This window comes from Silurus aristotelis, assembly GCF_946808225.1.
Source record: "Silurus aristotelis genome assembly, chromosome: 1".
In the NCBI taxonomy this organism is placed as follows: Eukaryota; Metazoa; Chordata; class Actinopteri; order Siluriformes; family Siluridae; genus Silurus; species Silurus aristotelis.
Window position 1 is genome coordinate 25,748,947 of NC_139574.1, and position 15,932 is coordinate 25,764,878.

Genomic DNA, 15,932 nt, shown 5'->3' on the forward strand with positions numbered 1-15,932 from the left:
TCTTTCCCATAACTTCATTGTGTGACTGATCAACTTAATTCCCCTGTAGTTACTGCAAGACTGCACATCTTCTTTATGCTTAAAGATCGGTACCAGCACACTTCTTCTCCATTCCTCAGGCATCTTCTCACCTTCCAAAATCCTGGTAAACAACCTGGTCAAAAACTCCGCTGCCATCTCTCCTAAACATCTCTGCATAGAGGAGAAGAAAAAAAAAAAAAAAAAAGAATATTTATTCACTTAAAGATCATTAAGACTTTAAGATCTATAAGCAAAAAGCAGAGGAAGAGCGAAAAAAATTAAGAAAATAATGGCACCGACAAAGCCAAGCAGCTCTGAATATCACAAGAAAATCACAATAAAACACAACTTTTAAGAACGGTGGGCAAGGAAGGGGTTGTTGGGGTATAAATGCAATCAATAAAATGCCAGGGCAGCAGAAGATAGAAACATGAGTAAGTATATATCAGTATCATTTGGAAACATTATACCTTGTTTTAGGTATAATGGAAATTCACCCCACACGCAAGATACGAATAAATGTGTGGTGTGAATTTCAGTCACATGCAAGGTCTGGCAGTGAACAAGAAAAAGCATATTAATGCACAAAAGCATATCAACACTAGACTTCATTTCCTTAATGAACCCCCTAAGCTTGCCTGACGATTACTTTCAAACACAACTCAATACCTCTGTCGCTTAAAGGTAGCACAAGAATCGAGATCATATGTCATCTGGTCCAACCGACTTTCCACTCTTTATCCTCTTAATCGCTGCTCTCACTTCCTCCTTACTAATCCTATCTACATCCTGCTTCACCAACTCCACATCCTCCAACCTTCTCTCTCTCTGATTTTCCTCATTCATCAGCTGCTCAAAATACTCCCTCCATCTTCTCAACACACTCTCCTCACTAGTCAACACATTTTCCTGTCCATCCTTTACTGCTCTAACTTGCAGTACATCCTTCCCAGCTCGGTCCCTCTGCCTGGCCAATCGGTATAAATCCTTTTCTCCTTCCTTAGTGTCCAACCTCTCATACAGCTCCTCATATGCCTTTTCCTTGGCTTTCGCCACATCCCTCTTTACCTGCTGCCACATCTCCTTGTACTCCTGCCTACTTTGCTCATCACTCTGTCGATCCCAATTCTGTTTTGCCAATCTCTTTCTCGTTATGCTCTCCTGCACTTCCTCATTCCACCACCACGTCTCCTTGTCTTGCTTTTTATTTTCAGATGTCACACCAAGTACTTTTCTAGCTGCCTCCCTCATCACTCCTGCAGTAGTTGCCCAATCATCCAACACCTCTTCAACACCACCAAGCCTCTGTCTGACCTCTTCCCTGAACCTCACACTACACTCTTCCTCCTTAGGTTTTCACCATCTTATTCTTATTTCAGTCCTCACTCTCCTCCTCTTCTTCTTCGCCTCCAAAACCATCCTACAGACCACCATCCGATGCTGTCTAGCTACACTGTCCCCTGCCAACACCTTACAGTCTCCAATCTCCTTCAGGTTGCATCTCCTGCATAGCACATAGTCCACCTGTGTGCACTTTCCTCCACTCTTATACGTCACCCTATGATCCTCCTTCTTCTTAAAATAAGTGTTCAACACTGCCATTTCCATCCTTTTATCAAAATCTACCACCATTTGCCCTTCCACATTCCTCTCCTTAAAACCATACCTACCCATCACCTCCTCATCACCTCTGTTCCCTTCACCTACATGCCCATTAAAGTCTGCCCCAATCACCAATCGTTCTTTCCTAGGTACACCATCTACCACTTCATCTAACTTACTCCAGAATCTTTTCTTCTCCTCCATCTTACAGCCTACTTGTAGAGCATAGGCACTGATGACATTTATCATCATTCCTTCAACTTCCACCTTCACGATCATCACCCTATCAGAAACTCTCTTCACCTCCACTACACTCTTACTGTACTCTTCCTTCAGAATCACCCCTACATCATTTCTCTTTCCATCCACACCATGATAAAACAGTTTAAAACCACCTCCAATGTTCCTAACCTTACTCCCTTTCCACTTGGTCTCCTGAACACACAACATATCTACCTTTCTCCTCTCCATCATGTCAGCTACCTCTCTCCCTTTACCCGTCATAGTACCAACATTTAAAGTACCAACCCGAACCTCCACTCTCCTACACTGCTCCTTTCCCTGCCGTCTCCGTAGACTTCTTCCTTCTCTCCTCCTCCTCCTTCGGCCAACAGTAGCCCAATTTCCACCGGTACCCTGTCGGCTAACAAAACCTGTGGCGGTCGTTGTTAACCCGGGCCTCGACCGATCCGGTATGAAATTCTCATTTCTGATCCGCATATTTGATTTGGCACATGTTTTACGCTGGATGCCCTTCCTAATGCAACCCTCCCCATTTACCCGGGCTTGGGACCGGCACTAAGAGTGCACTGGCTTGTGCATCCATAATGGCTGGGTTAACAGAAAGATTACAATTAATAAAATAAAATTTTACAGCCATGGTGAGCAGAAAAGCATCTTAAAGCATGCTCAATGAACACAAAGGCAGACTACAACAGCAAAGGACCATGTTATGTTTCACTCCTGTCTGCCAAGATCAGGAATCTGAGGACACCATGGGTACAGGCTTATAGACACAATTAGAAAATTGGAAAAAAATTTCACATCCTCGTAAATATAATTTTCTGCTGTAAAATGCAGATGGCAGAGGCAGAATTTGGTACCAACAGCATAAATCCATAGACCCAGTCTGCCAGTTATGAACAGTTCAGGTGGGTGTGGTGTAATAGTGTGCAGAAAGCTTTCTACATATCAACATCACATCCATGCAAATTTGATCCCATTGTTTCATTACTACAACTTATTATCCAATAGCAATGACTTGAAGGGAGAAATCTAGACAAAAAAAAGCTGTGTGTTAATGATAAAAGCTCTGAGATGCAGATTGTAAGGCTGGGGGTTTAAACCCCAGGACCATCAAGCTGCCTTTATTAGGCTCTTGAGAAAAGGTACTTAAACTCCCCTTTTCTAATCACTTTGCTGTAATGTACATGTACAAAAAGTAAAAGCCTTTTTGTTTTTTGTTTTTCTGGAAAATTTAGCATTTTCTATATTGTGTAGATGATGGTACTAGACATTCCTAAGCCTTAAAGACAAATCTGGTAGTACACACGCTTACACAATCACAGCTCACACCAAAGTGACACTTTCCTCGTGTACAGATAAGCACACGCACGTGTTGCCCAGAAGGTAGTTTGATAGCACATTTTTAAATAATATATATCTTTATAGTAACTTTAAAATAACACGTTTTGCTTAGTATGTGGTTCACTTATCCAGAATGAGTTTTAACAACTCTTATTTAAAAAAAAAAAAGGTTTGTTGTTAAACGCCGCCCCGCTGAAGTACATTTACAGAGGGTCGTTATATGGCGTGGGCACTGTCTAAAATAGCCTCCCTGCGCTCCGGGTCGTGTTGAGCGGCGCAGTTGTTGCGCAGAGCGGCAGGTGTGCGCTGCGGGTGCTTTACGCAATCAACCGAGGAGCTCTCCCACTCATTCAGCACTGACCAGCACAGCTTGGCACAATTAAGCACTACTGCTCCGGGCGCCCTTTTTTTCAACCTTTATGGTGGCAATGCTGTAATTACACGTCTCGTTTAACGGAGCTGACAGAGGTAAGTCATCCTCCTAAAGCCCCTCTTTCACAACAATTAAAGCCTAAAGCTTGCTGGATGGATTGTCACGTGACACCTTACATTCTTCTCTAACCAGGAGAATAAGTTAATATAGAGGAGACCTTGTGTGCTTTTGTGGGGTTTTACTGCACTGTCAAACAATTCAGACTAAATGATTACTGTGTTCTTTGGACAAACTAAAACTTTGAGGCTGCAACTGGTTACTGGTGATTGTTCTGGAAAAGTGTCAATGTTTTATGTATGTTGTTTTTTTTTTTAACATACGGTCTAAAGAGTTTTTGAAGAGAGCCTCTAATACCTCCTCTCTGACAGGAGCATTTTGTGTCAATTCTATTTGAAAGAATACCCTTTTCCTCATCAGCAAAAAAACCTAGAGGTAAACAGAAATCTCCCAAATACCATCAAGACATATTTCTTAAGCTTCCTTTAAATTTTCAGTAGTGGCATTTTGCAGATATTATCCAGAGCTACTTTCAAAGTCGCTTCATGTTAGACTGTCAGTTAGACTGTAATGTAAATGATGGGGCTTTATGGGCTTTTATGGGGCTTATATGTAAATTGTGGTCTTTAAAGGACCAAATTTATTTATTCTATTTGTATTAAACATTCCAAAAGCAATACATATTTCATGTTAAAGTCCATCTGACAGGAGAAGTGCATAAAAATACATTGTTTATTGTCTATTAGTTAAATAATTTATTTTTATCAAACAATGTAGAGATATTTAAAAAACAAAAAACGGAGGTATATTATTAATCAAGCTTACAGCATAATCTTTAAAAATTTGTGTGTGTGTGTGTGTGTGTGTGTGTGTGTGTGTGTGTGTGTGTGTGTGTGTGTGAGTAAGTGTGGTGATGACTACAATTTACTGTTATTTCTGATTAAGAGATCAGTTTATAGCAGTCGTTTGTGTATGTGTGTGTATGTGTATGTGTGTGTATGTGTGTGTGCGCGCACCTGTAAATTGGAGGTTCCTGTAAATGGTGGGGGAGGAAACCCAGTGTTCTCCAGGGAATTTTAAATAAACAGTGTTTTAGCGCATTCAAGTGTTGAATCTATGTTCAGAAACGCATCTGAATCCAAACCAGGAACATTCTATCGACACAGACTTGCACAACAAATGGCCAACCAAACAGGACAAATGCATGGGGTGCATGGTCTTTCCTAGCACAGAGGCCCTCTGCATTGGCAGATGTCAGAAATAGCTCAGCTATTCTGCTCATTGAGACACCAGATGAAATTAGATTGCTGAGGGAAGAAGATAGCCCATATGGGCTGAATGCTGGAAGCTCGACTGTGTTTCCAACACCTGCCATCCTCACCCAGTGTTTCTGCCCATGCTTTTTCAGTTGGGACAGGGGTGGGGTGTTGTGTGCAGTCGGCTACCATCACAGGGTTTATTTAGCACCCTGTATTTCTGTCTTGCAACTGCTCCTGTTTTTACTGCCCTATTTAGGATTCCATCAACTGGAATGTCATGGCTGACTCTTCCAAAAGCATTCTGTAAACAATCTACTGAAAAAGATTATGGACAGTAGTGAAAAGAATTAACTGAAATTGTATTTACCCATAAACCCAAACCTAAATGTCACCATGCAGTCAATACAATTTACCAACCAGGATCAATGGAAATGCACAAGAATAAACATTTTGGCTGAAATATTATCTTTATTATTATTGCGCACCTCTATGTTTCATTATTATAAGATGATTATATTCAGATTGGCTTGATTTGCTTACAGTGATTTGGACAACCACTTAACATTAGAGCTCAGTGCAAATACACACAACTGTCCATGAGTTTGCTTGCTTTCTTTTAGTGTTTGCTCTCCACACTGCAAATAACAGAACTGTAGCCAAGGTCCAAACTGCAGGATTTCTATATTGATAGGAAAGGCTAATCATGACCACAGAGAACAACAGAATATATTTTTTTTTATTGCAGCTAACAGTTTCCAATACTGTATATGCTAATCAATCATCTAGCTTGTAATAGACACAGTTCTACCAATTCCTCTGTTTGTGAGAGGGCAGTTGTCTGGGTATTTGCATAGTATACAGAGTTTAGGGGTGTTGGGGAGGAGGTAGGATCACCACAACCTCACTGTGTATTGCACTTATAACACTAATCTGGGATATTGGAATTAAATGTATTTATTTTAACTGGAGATCTGTATTCTCATTATCCTGTTGTACTTTATAATTTTTAGTTGTGTATTGATTGATTAGATTTAGTTGTGTGTTTGTACCTTTTAAATTTAATGTCTTTTTATATGTTTTATTCTTTCCCAGGTTGGACAATGCGCTAATGATGCCGGCATTCAATGGATGGGTTTTGCAAATTGTTTATTACATTGTTCCAGAGCAGGATCGTCGGTATGATACTTAAAGTAAGATTTGTTAAAAAAAAAAAATTCTATGGCACATATTTACTTTTGAATTAATAATTCAAAACTGTTTATACACAAATATATCATAAATATAACAATATAATTTATTGCCTAAAATTACATAAAAAAATACAATAAAATTCACATTAAAATTGCAGCTTTTGTAATGGATCAATTGGCAAATAAGTAACAACTGACAGATACACATTTATGTTATTTGTGTTTGCACGTGTCTCCATCATGTGGCTGTTGTGTGCAGTGAACCTCCTGTGTCCTTCAAGCCAAAGTCGTAGTGCAAAGCTCCAGTCTACTGTGGCTGTATCTGTATGGATGGGAATGGGAACACCGGCTGCCTGCAATAACCATGTACAAATTACATGGAAACCTCAAGTTTTCATCATACTGCTACTTGTTCTCCTTTTAGCTTCGCATGGTATTACTTTTTATCTGCACCAAATTTCAGTAATATCAAAGCAAAGATAACGTGAAACATTTAGGAGACATTGGTTATTGTTTATTTACATTATTGTTTTTTGCAGCTTGGGCCCAGTGTAAAATCCTGAAGTGCAACTCAGAATTTGTGGCCGCAACATTAGATATGGGAGGCAGTAGTGGTGGTGGTGGTGGTGTTGGGAAAGAAGCAGGCAATGTGGGTTACTGCAGCGCACTGCGCTACTACGCCACCTGCACCCGGCGCACTGCCCGTGCTTGCCGCGGTGACCTGGCTTACCACTCTGCTGTACAAGGCATCGAGGACTTGCTTATCCAACACCGCTGTCCTAAATCAGGTCCAACAGCTCAACCCCGGCCTCCACCCCAGGCCCCGGTATCTGGGGATGCCTGCTTTTATGAGAAAAGCTATGTGCAGCGTGAAGGCCGTGCACCAGAGTACCTGCACTGTGGTGTGTTTGGAGACCCTCATATCCGCACTTTCAACAATGAGTTCCAGACGTGTGCTGTACCTGGAGCCTGGCCCCTCATCGACAACCAGTTTCTTTATATACAGGCCACCAGCTCACAGACCACAGACAGCTCTTATGGCACTACACTAACCAAGGTTAGAACAGACAAGTACACTACTTATATTTAAACAAGTCATGGACTTCATTGGGGCATTGTCTTACTTAAACATGTACCAAACTCTTAGTTCTATGAAACTAAAATTGATATTCTATATAATTTATGCTCACATATGTGTGTTATTGTCAGGAGTCAACATACTTTTGTGTATATTGTGTATTTCATGGCCATAATAAAAAAGATGTGCAATTTTTTATATATACAGTAACCCTCTCCGAATTTCCATTCTCTCTTCCCAGATCACTATCATTTTTAAAAACTGGCGGGAGTGTGCTGAGCAGCAGATTTACCAGGCGGAGGTGGACAATGTTCCTGCAGCATTTGTAGATGGTTCTACAAGCAGTGGTGAGCGGCGAGGCAAGCACAGCCTGCAGGTGCGTTCACAGGCCCTGGGACGGCATGCTGAGATCTGGGCAGTGCACATCGGCACCACAGTGGTGGTACGTCAGAGTGGCCACTCACTTGGGCTGGCTGTGCGCTCTCCACGTGCCATTATTGAGTCATATACACCTGAGCAGGACCTGCAACTGTGCCTGTGGGGATGCCCAGCCTCGCAGCGCATACAGACGCCGCCTGTTTGGCCCACCACGCTTGCATACACACACTGCTCATCTCTCCTGCCAGCCCAGGACGTCTACTTCCAGGCATGTCTTTTTGATCTTCTGGCCACTGGGGACATGAACTCCAGTTCATCTGCACTCGAGGCTTTGGAGGATGCCCGAGCCATGATTGCTGATCCAGAAAAGGTGCATCTAACTGCTGCTGCAGCAAGCAAGCAACAATCGTGGCTCATAGTAGTATTCATGACTCTGTTTACATTAAGACATTAAGATATCATATTGTGAATGTGATCATGCTGATATCTTTCAAATGGCAGCTATTTTCTATTTCAAGATTTTGTAAAAGGAAAAAAAATCGTTTTTCTCTTATAGATTTTCCATGTAATATTTTCTCGGTAACTTGGTGATTGAACAATCAAACAGATTTTTTATATCAAAATCTCTCATAAACGGGTAAATGTGACTTCATGATTACAATTACAGGACCTCAACATGGAATGTTATTTGTATTTTCAGATCTAAGTGAAAGTGACAAAATATCTCAATACTCTAATTTAATGTATGAATCCTTATTATTATAACTAGATATATATATCGGATGACTGTCCAATGGGATCTTCATTAGAAGACAGTCTGGAACTGTCTTTTGGGAAATTTCAGTATTTTATTTAAAATATATTTGCGATATTTTGGTAAAATATTTTTGTTTTTTTTAGTTTATGTCAAAAACACCATGTATTCAAATGTGGGCCTTCTGTTAACAGGCATAATGAACCTTCAAAACCAGCTACTTTCTCCACACAGTCAAATGTAGTTTTAAAATGTGCACATGGATGAATACAAATACATGAGTAAAAGTGTTATACAATTTCAGAGTTGTATTAGATTTTTGTTATATATTAGATTATTATTATTATTATTATTATAATTATTATTTTAAAAGTTGCCTTTGGTTACTGTTTGGAGTTTCTGTGCAATTTTCCCCAGGTCCACAGTGGTCTTCTCTGAACCCAAAAACATGCCTGTAGGTAGAACTAAATTGCTTAGGTGGGAATGAGTGTGCCCATAGTGCCCTGTGATTGGCTGTTTTCCCTTCCAAAGCTTATTTCCATCTTGTGCCCAGTATTTCCAGGATCGACCCCAGACCCAGCACCCAGTGTTTGCATTAAATAAAATTAATCCACAGGATCTCTGAAAGACATTCTTTAAAAAATGTAGTTTTTGTTATGTACTGTGACGACGTGCCTCCACCTCAGGTACCAAAAGGGGTATGCGCTCCGAACTCAACCGTCAGCAGGGTGCAGAAGGACAGTGCTGAGGTAGGTTTGAGTGAGAAATTTTGAGTGGCCAATTATTACTTTATACAGTATATTATACCCCCCCAACACACACACACACTGGTATGTAGACTTTCTACTGCAAGTAGTGTGAATGAGTGTTTGAAAGGTACCCTATGATGGACTGGTGTATCATCCATGGTTTAATTCCATAAAAAGAATAGTCCAAATACAGCCTGCAAAGTCAAGTAATAATAATAGTAAATATGATAGCAAACTGCTGTTTGTATACTTAATATATCATTCATTCATTCATTTTCTCCCGCTTATCCGTAATTGGGGTCGCGGGGGCAGCAGTCTAAGCAGGCCCCCGCCTTCGACTGCTGCCCAATCCTCACAGCACCGTCCCTTACGGTCCCTCCTGCAGGTGGTGAGCCCACGGGAAGTACTTAATATATTTTAATGTTTATTCTTGCACATTAAGTAATTTGTCTCAGTTTAAAAACAGGAAAGGGTAAATCTAAATTTCAATGCAGCTTTTCCTTCTTTTTGTACTTTCATTGTACTTTCTGTTAATTTTAGGAAGGTTGGTTCTTCAAAGTTAAATTGACTCTTGGTGGTATCTACTAAGTGTGAAGATACAGTTCAGAATCAGTTCAACAGTAAGCATATTTTCAGAGTAATGAATGATGGGAAAAAAATCTCCTGACTCTAACTTTATAAGTAATCTTATTTATACAATGTTTCTAAAGTAGTTGAAAAGAAGGATTTGGGGTCATAATCATTTAAATAAATATCAATCAGTGTTTGACTGATTAATATAATTCTGTTAATAGATTGGTGTGCTAAGACTAACATTAAAGTATTTTCACATAAATTAATTGATTAAGCAAGTGACAAAAATTATAACAGGACATTATAGCCATAATAAACCATAGTACTGTGGATACTTCAGTTCATTTGAAGGCAAATACTGTTGTACTTTTAATCAAGTGAAATTTTAAAGAGAGCATTTTAACTTTTACTGGAGTTATTTTTTTCCCCCAGTGTATCTCTAATTTAACTAAAGTACTGCATCCACTACTGTAAGAAATTGTCTTCCAGTATAATATGTTAAACCTGCCTGCTGTATAAAAAATTGATTCTGGAACAAGGCACTTATAAGCAGGTTGCAAGGATCATCCGGTAGATGGCAGTACAGCTACCACCAGCAGACAGTGGGAGATAAAAGTGCTCAGTCATCTGATATGAGTGACTCTGTGCCAGCATTTGATCACTGCCCACATTATTCTGGCTGAGGAAGACATATACTCTGGCTTGAGTATGCCATCTCCAGTGCACACTTTGCAAAAAGATCAAAGCTCTTCAAGACTTCTCACATCTCACTGAAGTAGATATCTCACTAAAAAATTTGAGCTCAAAGTATCAACCTCAGCTTTTACCCTGCTTCCAAAAACTGACAAATACTGACCCAAACAATTTAGAATCAAAAGAATTGGCTCAGGCAAAAAAAAAAAACTATTAAAATCTATTACAGATTTCAGGTATGAAATTGTATGATATTATGCATATTTGTTGGTATCACAATGAAAGGCATTCTGTCTTCATAATTGGGTTGGGACCGTGTGACTATAAAGGTCATAGCATATGATTTACATAATTTAATCCTCATCAAACCATTTAGTAAACCCTGGTGTACTCTGTACAGAGACATTGTACAGGGACAGTGATGACCACTGTCATCAGAATTATGAATATTTTTATTTATAGGATAGATAGAATGCCTCCACAACATTTAAAATATATATATTTTTATTCGAAATTAAATATTTACTGAATTCCAAATGTACTTTTTTTTTTTACTTAAATAAAAAAAAAAAAACTAGACCAAAGCTAAAAGGAAATGGCAAAAAACTTTAGTACCATACCAAATATTTGCTGAATGATTTCCACTTAATACTAGCACTAAAGTCCTGCATCTTGAAGGACATACAAGTTTCTTAATGCTTACAACTTATTAATATCCAACCTGGGCCAAAACAATGCTTATATTTCAGTTTCTGTGACTTTGCACACTGATACAAATCTTAGTGAGCATCTTCAGGACCATGCCCTGTGACAATGCATGAGCAGAAGCAATCATGACCATGGGTCAAAGTATCAACAGACAACACTGCATGTCATAGCAGTGTGGCAGCTGCTGCAGCAATACCATTTTGCTGCCCATTGTATTCATCTAGAGCAGGGGTCACCAACGTGGTGCCCGCAAGGACCACATAAGTCGCCCGCGGGCCTTTTCTAAAAAAATATCTCACCATAGTGCCACTTACCAGTGAGCTGCATCTATCTGTTTCCCACCCTGTTAAATCATTGTTGATAATTATTGTGAGAAATCATTAACATGATCAGTGTCTTCACGTAGATGAATATCATTAATTTTTAATAATAACTAATAATTAAAGGTAAATTGAGCACATGTATTATTTCAGAAGTGTGTAACAAAATGGTAGCCCTTCACATTAATCGGTACCCAAGAAGTAGCTCTCAGTTATAAAAAGTTTGGTGACCCCTGATCTAGAGACTCCTATCCTACAATGTATTGCACCACTCTTCATGGTCAAAACATATGCAGATCATTAGAGAAATCACTCCTGAATCATATTGCCTAATTTTAAGTCTCTGCTTGTATATTTGAAGCACATCACAGAGTCTGGGTGCTTGGCTCCTGAAAATGCAAATGTTTGCAGCTTTAATTTCAATCTGGGATCTGTCTTGGTTAAAAAATAAATAAAGACAGAATCGTATATACTAAGATTCACTAGAGTAGATAAACAGTGATTCGTCATATAATACGGCTCAAAAGTAAAAATGAGCCTCCGTGATCTATATTTCGAGAAAGAGCAATTATTGTATAGTATATTGTGTAGTGTATTTATTGGCCTCCTGAGTACAATACCCGACTTGTGAGGAATTAACAGTGTCTGATAGGGTGTCCATATAGGGTTTCCCTTATACGCCCCACCTACTTCGTACAGTACCTTCCAAGTGTCCACGCCTCCCTTTCCCACTATGTGCTGATGTCCACGCGGTGTTCACGCGCCGCGGCTGTACGTCCATTGGCTAAACGACACCCAAACAACACGCCTGGCCAATCAGAGCTCGGTGCGAGAAGTAATTCATAGCAGGCACGCGTTGTTCACGTGTAGTCATGTCAGGTAACCACCTCATGTTGAAAGGAGGCGAATGGCTTCACATGTTGGTAAATATAAAACAGTTGAGCCCATTCGGTGTTCACAACACTTCCACGGAACTGACAAGAGACCAACACAAGCAAATATTACAAAACAATAACTCAGACCTGGTTGAAGGGTAAAAAGAAGTGCACACCGGAGTGTGTATGAACTAAACACTCGCGCCGACGCATTGAAACCGAGCGACTTCTGTGTTTTCACTCGTGACTTTTTAAACGTAAAAAAAAATGGTTGTTATATCAAAAAAAATAAAGACTTTCCAGATTGAGTTCCGCGATTCCACCAAGGCCTTTTATTCGAGTGGGGATAAAGTGGCTGGGAGAGTGGTGGTGGAGGTGTCGGAGACCACCCGAGTAAGCGCCATGAGGCTGTACGGGATCGGCTGTGCCAAAGTAGAGTACAGCAAAGGAAAGCAGCGCTGTAAGGATGCCATAGAGTACCTGAGATACGAGGATGTGCTTCACCTGGACCAGCAGCATACAGGTAAACAGCTATGGCATAATCTATCTATCTGTCTGTCTGTCTGTCTATCTATCTATCTATCTATCTATCTATCTATCTATCTATCTATCTATCTATCTATCTATCTATCTATCTATCTATCTATCTATTAATCTAATCTAATCTAATCTAAATCATATCATGACACTCTGTATTTTTATTTTTTAAGACTCGGATGGCTCTGTTACCCTAAGACCTGGAAATAGATATGAGTACACGTTTGGGTTCGAACTTCCCCAGTCAGGGTAAGTAACTCTATATGCATGCTTATGGTCATTAATAAGTCTGCTTGATGTTCAGCTCTCTAAAAGCACGTTTCCATTTCCACAGGCAGCTGGTGTCCTCATATAAAGGCAAACTTGGCTATGTTGAGTACTACGTGAGAGCAGTGATGGAGAGGGCCTGCCAGTCAGAAGTAGAGTGCAAAAAGTATTTTGAGGTGGAGGAACCGATTGATGTCAACACTTCGGATCTTACGGTGAGTCAGCCTGAACCACTCAGCTCGTGTTAAAGAAATTTCCCTGCACTGACCGACACTGTACTCATAAGGATTAATGAAAGAACTAACATTTTAATATTCCCCTTTCGTCTTTTCTCCAGGCTCCTGCAGCTGGGGTGAAGGAGAAAAAGCTGACCTGCATGTTCATTCCTGATGGCAAAGTGTCAGTGACAGCAAAGATTAATCGTAAGGGCTACTGTGAAGGAGAGAACATCTGCATCGATGCCAAGTTTGTGAACACCTGCTCTCGCATCATCGTCCCCAAAGCTGCCATTATTGTCACACACACCTATCGGGCCAATGGCCGCTTGAAGGTGCTCCGTGAGAAGATCTCATCTGTCAGGGGCAATCATATCATCTCTGGCATGTGTGACATATGGCAGGGCAAAACCTTTCGAGTGCCAAAACTGAAACCCACCATCTTGGGCTGCAACATCATCCACATGGACTACAGTCTGATGGTGAGCTCAGCACGCAGCAATAAAAGCCATATTTGTATCATCTTGTAATTGACTCCAATTGCACCTGCATAGATCTTAATCTAAATTATTTGTATGTATTTTAGATTTATGTGCATATCCCTGGAAGTGAGAAGCTGACCCTAGAGCTTCCTTTGGTCATTGGGACAATCCCGTTTACTGGCTTTGCCAGTCGAACCAGCAGCATGAGCAGTCAGCAAGAAAGCTCAACAGCCTCCAGCAGCCTCGTGTCCATGCCTTCTGCTCCACCTAGCTACAGTGAAATACCTCTGCATGGCTGCATGGACCCATTCATCACACCATTGCTAGATGACTACAGTGAAGATGACTGTCCTATTTTTATTCATGCCAGAGAGTACCATCAGACACCCCCTCCAGCCTATACCGAGGTATGCATACATGCACATGTCTTTAATGCAAGTATGGACAGTTCCTTAAGTAAACTGGCAAAAGGTGAAGCATAACGCTTTCCCTTTCCTCTTGTGTTGCAGGTGCAAGAGGGATGCAGAACCAGTGGCACCACTCTTATGTAAAGGTGCACAGCTATAGCTGCAAAAAAACCTTTGGATGAGATTAGTTTCCTTAAAAAAAATAAATTTCTGTTAATTTGTGCAAAGGGTGTTGCAGTTTGAGAAACATACGTAAACAACGTTTTTAAGAAAGGATGCTTCTTAAGAACAGCATTAGGCTTAGTGCCTGCTTTGTGCTTCTTGATTATTTCTGGGGTATCCTCAGTATTTAGACCTAAAAGGTTATTTCTTTTTTAGATGGAAGTTGAGCATTGCCATATTGGCGTAATAATAAGGCTTCCTTTAAAATCATTCCAGATAATAAGGAATTTAGGACTGGTAAAGAAAAAGAAATCTGTGCAACGTTGAGAATGCCGTGCCTTTTTGCTGTATTATGTCAAATAAAAGTTCAGAGGGCATGATTTTAGAATGCACTTTTAAAGATAGTATACAACTTTGTATCAGAGTTAATGGTTTGTTTATATTTTAACTTCATATTAAATTATTAACACAAAGCAGTTATTATTACCAGTATGGTCTAACGGTTTATGTACATTTATAATAGAAATTATACTCAATCATATTAAAACTTCAGAGTGCCTGTATTTAATTTGGAGAGTTTTGTCATTAATGTGCATTTTCTATATACATATTTTATACATATAGCTATATTTGTACATATATGCATTATGCCCTAGGGGTAAATCTGCAAATAAAACTATAATGAAAAATGTTTTGTCTGTATGTCCTCCATAAACAAAATGACTTTTTATGCATAATTTCTCTGCAACTAAAATATTCAGGGACATACTAACTGGTGAAGAAAGAAAGAAAGAAAGAAAGAAAGAAAGAAAGAAAGAAAGAAAGAAAAAAAAAAAATTTTATTCCAGTTATTTTCAGTGCTAGTTATATCTGATTTACGTGTAGTCATGCTTGTTATGTACGCACACAATATTATAGGAGCATGATGTCAGATTCTAGCTGATGGGTGCACGTATCATGCCAAGCTTGAGCTCTTGGATTCCTGCAGTGTAGGGGAAAGGTTGGCAGCAGGGTATTAATAAGAACCAATGGCATAAAGCCAGGGGAACACAATATTATTAATACCACCTGCTGTGTATCAGAGGAGGTATTATTTACAGTATACGTTCAGCTGGGAACTATTCAGGAACTGCCTAGTGACTGACAAGCTTATCATCCTCGGAATACAGAGGGATGGCATGTGCCATGATGCCAGAGAGTGGTGCATTCAATCCAGCTGGGCACAAAGTCTGTAACAACAATTGAACATATAAAGCAATACCTGTCATTGAAGAAAAAAAATATATCAGTCAAATCACATAGATAACAGGAAAATTATGCGTTTCTTTACTTGTAATAAAGTGTATTTCATAGTATCAATTATTAAAAGAAACGTCAATCTTGCTTAATTGATAATTGGTATAATACCTAATATTGCTCTACTTTTAGTAATATAAACAGCTGAGAGATGGTACTCTCACTCGACAATATCATTGTTATTAAATGAAAATATACATTGCTCTGTGGCAATATTTCATTGTAATCCTGGTGCATCCTAACATAGCATACTGGTTGAAATCCACTAATTAACTTTGCTGATTGGTGAATAACTAATAAAGAGAAGGGATGGCAACTTGTCTCCAGCGAATGTGCAGCGCACCACGTT

The 15,932-nt window shown here is 39.7% G+C and overlaps 2 protein-coding genes across 2 annotated transcripts; both read left to right on the top strand.

The window, feature by feature from the left end:
* Nucleotides 1-3,454: 3,454 nt before the first annotated feature.
* Nucleotides 3,455-8,602, top strand: hjv (hemojuvelin BMP co-receptor). The gene is made up of 5 exons (XM_083540873.1): nt 3,455-3,678; nt 5,992-6,089; nt 6,349-6,522; nt 6,629-7,146; nt 7,409-8,602. Coding segments are annotated over exons 2-5 (1,284 nt in total). The 5' UTR covers nt 3,455-3,678; nt 5,992-6,088; the 3' UTR covers nt 8,000-8,602.
* Nucleotides 8,603-12,299: 3,697 nt separating this feature from the next.
* txnipb (thioredoxin interacting protein b) lies at nt 12,300-14,978 on the top strand. The gene is made up of 6 exons (XM_083553497.1): nt 12,300-12,740; nt 12,928-13,003; nt 13,089-13,236; nt 13,359-13,718; nt 13,823-14,125; nt 14,228-14,978. Exons 1-6 carry the CDS (start codon nt 12,485-12,487, stop codon nt 14,267-14,269), a joined length of 1,185 nt encoding a protein of 394 aa, XP_083409623.1. The 5' UTR covers nt 12,300-12,484; the 3' UTR covers nt 14,270-14,978.
* Nucleotides 14,979-15,932: the final 954 nt, after the last annotated feature.

Excerpts from the sequence above, each read along its gene's own strand:
- hjv (XM_083540873.1), top strand. Across the intron at positions 6,523-6,628 it reads TCTCCTTTTAGCTTCGCATG|CTTGGGCCCAGTGTAAAATC; the intron begins GTATTACTTTTT and ends TGTTTTTTGCAG. Across the intron at positions 7,147-7,408 it reads ATGGCACTACACTAACCAAG|ATCACTATCATTTTTAAAAA; the intron begins GTTAGAACAGAC and ends CTCTCTTCCCAG.
- txnipb (XM_083553497.1), top strand. The coding sequence starts at position 12,485 with ATGGTTGTTATATCAAAAAAAATAAAGACTTTCCAGATTGAGTTCCGC. Across the intron at positions 13,237-13,358 it reads TCAACACTTCGGATCTTACG|GCTCCTGCAGCTGGGGTGAA; the intron begins GTGAGTCAGCCT and ends TCTTTTCTCCAG. Across the intron at positions 14,126-14,227 it reads CCCCTCCAGCCTATACCGAG|GTGCAAGAGGGATGCAGAAC; the intron begins GTATGCATACAT and ends CTTGTGTTGCAG.